This window comes from Monopterus albus, unplaced genomic scaffold (assembly GCF_001952655.1).
Source record: "Monopterus albus unplaced genomic scaffold, M_albus_1.0 scaffold573.1, whole genome shotgun sequence".
Taxonomy (NCBI): domain Eukaryota; kingdom Metazoa; phylum Chordata; class Actinopteri; order Synbranchiformes; family Synbranchidae; genus Monopterus; species Monopterus albus.
This window is the reverse complement of record NW_018128453.1, coordinates 35,775-43,441: the sequence shown is the minus strand read 5'-3', so window position 1 is coordinate 43,441 and position 7,667 is coordinate 35,775. Positions and strand designations below refer to the sequence as shown.

Genomic DNA, 7,667 nt, shown 5'->3' with positions numbered 1-7,667 from the left:
CTGGATGAGGATTATACCTAACATAACAGCAATATATTGACAAAGCCTGCCTGAACCCTCTCAAATAAAGGAATGATCACAGCAATCAGATCAGATCTAATACTGCATAATTCAAATTTCAGCTTCTGACATCTGCTAATGTCACACATGTCTCAGTACAAGGACAACAAATGCACAGAGACAAATCTGCATGTGTGGGTGTAAATACAGACACACACCTTCTTTTGTAAACTTGTAATCGTCTTCTGCACGTCAGAGACAAAGTCTTGGAAGCTGCTGACTGATGGTTCAGTGCTTCTCTTGGAGGTCAGAGTAAGATTTACATGGCTTTCAACAGCTTGCTTCACTAGGCTGCAAAGACAAACAGATATAATTAGTTAGATATAGTAATCTTTCCATAGTCTTTGCTAGACTATACAGATAATATCGTGTATAAAATGTAACATGGCAGAATTCCTAAGTTGTTGCATGAAACATTCTGAACCTCAACAGCTGAATGGAAATCACAGAAAGAAGAGCTTCAGTTGTTACACTGTACAGAGAGAGCATTTCAGAAAACATATCAACATCACCATGTCTTTCTAAACATTTGGCGTCTACATTACAGAACAAGTGGGAAGGAACAATGTAATTTACTCTGCACAGGAAATCACCACCACGCTGCAGTGGTGGGACGGACTTTTGCACATTACTTCCTGATGGTGGCCATGCAGTGTTACCTGTCCTCCTGGATGCTGTTGGCAGGTTTATCCTCTTTGTAGCTGTGCTCAACTGATCTGCGTCCCCTGAAGTGGTATGACAAGGCATTGAACTGACCCTTTGTCCTGCAGTCTGGTGGGTCAAACACAACACAATACACTGTGGTTCACTAACAAGGGACAAAAGAATCACTGAACTTGACAGGACAAGGATTATTCCAAGTTGTATTGTCTCAACCAATATGATAAAATAGTTACAGTGAAGAGACCGATGAGCATATTGAAACAAAAAGAAACTACTACCTGTTAAATCACTTTTTATGCACAAACATAAATAAGCCACCCACAAATGAACATGCACACATAATGTACATGAGACACCAAGTAATGACGTCTGATGCCACTTTCTTTTGGCTTTAAAATGCTGATCCAAGACTCTGCGGCTTATCGTATTACCACGCCTCACGCTCCTGCTGACATCATTTCACTCCGATCAAAGAGAATCAAAGACACACACACACACACAGAAACAAGAATGCTGCTCCTGCACCAGCAGACATCTGGGGCATGCTGAGCATCAGCAAAGAATGTTGAGAGACACTTCATAATAAACCTGAGGTAGGACAGATGACTGGATCAGGGCCTGCAGTTAGGAAGGCTGCATCTTTATCTGTAAAGGCCTAAAGCCAGGTGCTCAGCCCCAGAGTGCCAGTCATTCACCAGAGAGCAGTCTGTAAACACAAAGGCTATCGAACACCAAGACTTCCTGTCTCTTGCTGATAGATGTGCATGAGTGCACCCCCCTCAACTCTAACCAAAGTTAACAATTGCTCTAACTTTACACTGTACTGTTTTCATTAAATTTGCCAAATTAAGCGGTTGGGGCCAGCCTCCGGTCCTCACAGGTGATGCCAGTCCCTGCGAAGCTAGCATGGTCCTGGTTTTTTGTCCCCACAACTAAAGAAAAACAAGGCCCCACATTCCAAGTTGTCTTTCACAGACTGATATAATGCACTCCCTAGCCCTCACCCTAACGTTAACCATTCCAACTAAATGCTGAACCCCGACCCAAACCTCATTCTTATCTAAACAGTAAAACCAAATCTTAACCTGAACAGCCCTGTGAAGGTGTGTGTCAAAGTGAGGAACAGCCAAAATGTCCGCACAACAATGCTACCAAAAAAACATTTGTCCACGCAATGACATCAATGGTTCACCCCCAGTAGAGTTCAGACACTGTTGAATGTATGACATCAATGTGCACACACATGTACAGTACATACAAGTTCTCAGCTCTGTTAGTCTGGATACAGCTTTACTGACAGACTCACAGAGACAAGCACATTAACTCTTCCTGTGTCTTGCTTGTGGCAGGATAGTCTCTGTTTATTAGCTTTGTTCTTCACTTGTACATTTTGTCAAGGAAGGGTGAACGCTGGGGTCGGGATCTGGGATGAAAGGCACCATGTGTTGCTTGTTAAAATGTTTTGCTTAGGGGACAAGAAATTGATGAAGTTGCCTGATATCAGTCTAGTTTGGTCGTTTGAAAGCTGAGATGACCTAAACATAGAGTTTTGCCCTTCCTGAAGCCACACTACTTTACACCAAGTGGCATCTAGTTGGATTCTCCTCAGACTGGAGGACTGTCAAGTAAATTGCAGTCAAAGAATCACCATGTTCCTTTTAAAGGGGATGTTCTGAACTGCAGCATATAACCAGTAATTATAGTGAAGGCTGCCTTGAGGAAGATGTTATCAAAGGCAAACAAACCAGCCCAGACACCAGTGTGAGCCACTGACTGAGACGTGTCAGCAACTTCCTGTGCTGTTCACCTACGTGTTCTCTCACCATGAAAGAAGGCGGATGCTTTCAAAAATTAGCCAAGGTGCTGGAAAGATGAAAGCGAGTGGCTGCGCACATAGCTGTGTTCAGAACACAGCTCACTGGAAACAGAAGACGTGACCTGCAAAGCGTTTTATAGCGCTTATCGACATTCGCAACTCATTTTTGTAAATGGATACTGCTATGATAGCAGCTTCTGAAATAGAAGCCATTCTAATTTTATTTATACTGGCTTTATTTGGTCTTCCAGTTCACTTATTTTAATACTGTGTCACATAGGATCTGATTAATTGTGATGGATGTCAGGAGGGGTTCAGCTGAGATTTATGAGAAGGGGAGAAGCCCTTCTATAGAATGCTGGTGATATTGTGGCTGCACCACAAACTAAACTCCATTCACCTACATTATATGTGTGAACTTTCAGAGACTGATATGCCAAATTGAAACTGTCTAAGTGTCCAGACACAACTAGGAACAGGCCTGTTTATTTATTCATTCATTGGTAATGTGAGTGAAGCAACTCTGTAAATGAATTTGAGGGGAAAACGTTCACCTCCATGAAGCACTCTGAAGCCCCAAAGACAATAACACAGCATACACCTGTGCAGTGGGGCCACTACACTGTCTACAGTAACTTACAAGGCTGAGGTCAATAAAGACTGTTTTCAATTAGCAGGCTTATTATCTGGTGTCTTATATGTTACTCTACTGATTAGATCAGTTCCATATTTGCTCCCTGTAATAAAGCACCAACATGCCAGAAAAACACATTATGATTCTCCAGAGGAAACAATTTTGGACATCTGCTAAAAATAAAAATACAGCAACAGCTTTGATGGTGCTGGACTCATCCTGAACAGTCACATCATTTCACTGTACAGACCGTATCTGTGCGCAGCAGCTGACCCATCCACTGGTCAGAGAAGCATTTAGGTTAATAAGGCTACAGTCAGATCACAATGCCACAACAGAAGATTTACAGTAATGAAGTTACCACTGTTGTGCCGCTTGTGTAAAGTGCCCATAGCTCCTCTCTCAGTGTGGAGAGGTATCAACACTGTTGCTGTTTGACAGCCACAGAGGTTTAATGAAGTCAAAGAAAAGGAGCTAACTAAACAACTGTAGAACAGTGAGAGACATTGTCTGAAAGTCAATGTTTTAAGCTGGAGCGGGTTGCAAGAGCTGCCAACACTGAACTGAAGGAGACAGAGCTGAGCTCTGACAGGGTGCCATTGGTTTCCACCCCAGTTTAACTCCTGGTTATGATCATTTGAAGCTCTAAGGATTGATGTTCCACTTCGCTGCTCCATATTGGAAGGTGTTTCTAATCAGACCTTATGTAAACGTTAAGTCCATTTTTTTGTGAAATGTGTGCAGTTTAATCTCAGCACATTAAACCATAAAACAAATAAGCAACTGGAGATTGTTTAAATAAAGTTTTGGACTATTTTAACACTGCAACTTGTTACTACAATAAAAATATATCAGAAAGGTTGTTTCCACACTGCATATGTTCCCACAAATGTATGCAATCAACAGATGTTGGGACACGTGTAAGAATTTTTCCATCGCCTCTGAGTTCATCCCAGTTCAGATCATCTGGGAATCATGTGAAGCCTATGACTTGGTCTTTTCTTCTAAGCTAGTTCTGACTTAGCCTGGAGCTATGGTTTGAAAGCAATATACAGTACTACTTCCTGCAGTGCAATATTTTCCACACAGTACTTCAGAGGCTGTAGCAACACAGCGTTCCAGCACTGCCTTTGTGCAGACAAAGCATTTGTATGCAATCAACAGATGTTGGGACGCGTGTAAGAATTTTTCCATCGCCTCTGAAGACTTAATTTACATGCACTGTTACAGAAAAGCTTTGACTTAACCCGTTACTTGATCCTTGGAAAAGGGCATTTTTAATATACATAAAAATTACACTATTTGCAGTTTTTGGTGACTTTAGCTATTTATTTTCAACTTGGGCGGTATATCATTGACTACTGGACCTAAAACTGCTTACACTTTAATACAGACCAGAAAAATGGAAAACCCTTCACTTGTATGTAATATTGGTTAAACAAAATGTAACGTCAAAGAACCACAGAAAGCAAAATGATGACAATAACCTGATAACTAAAAATCCTAAATCCTAAACTTCTTACCTTCACAGCAGTCCTGCCACATGCGAAGATCGATCTGAGGGATGTCGTCACAGCTGCCGAAGCCATGGGGCAGCTCGGCCACCCTGAAGACATCCTGCTGGATGCGTGTGATGTTGTCCCCGTTGTCGCACAGCACCCGGGCCAGAGAGGCCTGCTTCAACTGGGTCAGTTGGGCAGGAGTGAACACGCCTGGGTTTTCATACCAGAATCTGAACAAAACAGGGACCGGCAAGTTGAAGGACAGAAAGATAAAACACAATTTCTCTTCAACTCTCTCACATAATGGAAAGAAACTTGATAGGGTATTACATCAATGGCTTTAATTTTACGTGACTCTTAATACTGTCACTGGTTTTTTTTATATATATATATATGCACACACACACATGGTTGCACTAGGTTCAGCTAAACACAAAAAATATTGCTAAAAAGCTATAGTTCATATTACGACTTGGCTTCAGTTTTTAATCAAATGCCTGACCTCAGTACTTTCTGAAGAACAAAAAATGGGAAAATAACTCAGTACTTAGCATTCTGAAGAACAAAAAATGGGAAAATAACCTGGTACCCACGACAGTGGTCACTGGGTGTACTTTCATGTCATCACAAAATGCATTTGTCAGTCATGAGATGAATTGTACTGCTAGCTTAACATACCTGTCACCATCCCGTACACGTTTGAACTGAACTGCAAGCAGGCACATAAGGGTGGGCCCTAGTCGACTGCCAGGGACCAGGTCTTCAACCATTAAGGCAGGGAACAGGTCAATGTTCAAAGGAGTACCATACAGCCTGCCATACAAGAAAAACAGTCAGGATAGTCGACTTTGTAAACATGCTGCAATCTATCATTAATTCAAGGCAAACCATGATGGTCTGTCATAAAATTAGGACAAGAACCTTATGAAGACTTGCTTTCTGTGAATTGTTCACAGATAGGTTCATAGCCCACAATTGCATGGTTCCATTTGTTGCATGGCCTCAAGCCAAGTTGGGTAACATTCCAAAAATATTAATAATCATTTTGAGGGTACATTTACCTCTGTAATTTTTCTCTGACATTAGGATTCTTAATCTCGTTGTTCAAGTCATCAAACGTCTCAGCTGAGGTCAGGTTACAAAAGGTCCTGTAATCGTTGTATGGCGGTATTCCATGATCCCTTCCTCTCTGTATATTCATAGCAGCCAGGTCCAGGGCCACCGTGTGCGCCATGGAAAACAACCTCTCTGTCAGCTCTGTATTCAGCAGTTGTGTGGAAACACGCATTTTACCAGCGACGCCAAAGAGCCCACGAAGGAGTGGGTCAATGCCACCTTCATTCACTATGCGGAACGGGGAGAAGAAGGCACGGTGCAGAGAGAGGTGTCCCTGGGGAATAGGCTGGAAGTCCTCATCTAACCTGTAGAGTATTGGGTTGATGAGAGTGTGTCCAAAGCGGAAAGCAGCAGTGGCGAAAGCACTGAAAATGCCGCCGTTAATATTAGGGTCGTAACCTGCATATGGCCCCAACATCTTCATGCCTGCCTCTCCCAGTATCTAAAAGATAGGACAAGGAATGTAAAAGACTTTCTTCTCATCTTGAGAAATAACCAGAGAAACACTAGTTAAAGAAAAACAGAAGCATAACAAAGAAATATTAGACTTGAGCTGATAGTTCTTACCTTTGGCAACCAGTGACTATAGGTGATGTGCTGCATCTGGGCCCCCACTATCTTCCTGGCCTCATGATAAATGGTGTCCCCATCCCAGTGGGGATTCAGCCTCAGTAGCTCAGTGGCTATGCGATTGTGTTCTCTGAACCACAATGTGTGCATGGCAGTCAAACCAAGCTGCTCATTGGCACGGTGATCTCCAGCTAAGAAACATGGAATTGGACTTTCGTTCTCATCTCTCATACACTCAGTAGGTGGTCCAGTGGCAAATGGCAGAAGTGGCTTTCCTGTCCGCTGAATAATACCTTGCCGGAGCAGACCCCTTTGGCTGGCCAAATCACGGACTTCCTCCGATTCATGTCGCGAGCTGCCGTAGACATTTGAGGCATCGATGTAAGAGGTTATCTGGTTGATTTGCTCTCTTGGATATACACTGTTCATGAGCAGAGATGTCATCCCACTGCCACACACTGGGCTGGATCGGACAAAGAACATGCAACGTGTGCCACTTTGCAGCTGCCGTGGGTCATTGGGTGGGAACTGAATAGGGAAACATGGGGGGTCATTGGTGCAGAAATTAGTACACAGCTGGCCATCAGAGAACCGCGACTGGCTGAGGGCAACCACTGTTGCGTCCAAGTCATGGTCTAGGAACTGACCCCACTGCATCAGTAAGTGAGTGTAGCGGTCATCGGGAGTGATAGTCTCTGTTCCAATCATGGTGGTGGACACCAACCTCGGCAGTGGCAACCTGTATCCATTATGCAGCCGGTCAGTGGCACCTCTCGGCAGGTTAAACCCGTTGTCATAGACGGACTTCAAGAGCCGTTCAAAGGCAGTGAGTGAGGCGCCCCACATAGGGTGTTGCAGGTTGTTGCAGGTGCCATCGTGACTACGATACTTCTGATGGAAGCAAATGTCCGAGCAGTTGTTGAAGTGGCGGTGAGCTGTGCATCCGGACAGGTTGGCAATCATATCCAGAAAGCGAGGGGACACCAGATCATTGTAACGAAATGCTGTGGAAAGGCAACATAAATTTAACATATCAGAAATCTAATAATAAATACATGTTTGATTTGTACAGCAAATATTTTCAGTAAGAAATATAAAACATTTTTATACCCTAAATGAATTAGAGCGATGGTACACAAAAATCAGTTTATGTACCTTGGTTTTAAAGTCAATTAAGGAAAAAAAATACAAGTCATTAATTGCTTGTTTTTTATTATAAAGCTTTGTCAACATCAACAGTCTATAATGTTTATGCCTCCACATCGGAGACAGCTGCGGCTATACGCATTATGTTTTGTTGTCCTTT

At 42.9% G+C, this 7,667-nt stretch overlaps 1 protein-coding gene across 1 annotated transcript in view; it reads right to left on the bottom strand.

Annotated features, from left to right (window-relative positions):
• LOC109953195 (peroxidasin homolog) overlaps positions 1-7,667 on the bottom strand; it is a gene marked incomplete at its 5' end in the record, with an annotated part of 47,420 nt that overhangs the window by 6,633 nt on the left and 33,120 nt on the right. The window contains 6 exons of the mRNA XM_020588619.1: positions 219-351; positions 720-831; positions 4,697-4,905; positions 5,354-5,488; positions 5,737-6,233; positions 6,359-7,365. Coding sequence (XP_020444275.1) covers positions 219-351; positions 720-831; positions 4,697-4,905; positions 5,354-5,488; positions 5,737-6,233; positions 6,359-7,365 — 2,093 coding nt within the window. The remainder of the gene's footprint in view (positions 1-218; positions 352-719; positions 832-4,696; positions 4,906-5,353; positions 5,489-5,736; positions 6,234-6,358; positions 7,366-7,667) is intronic.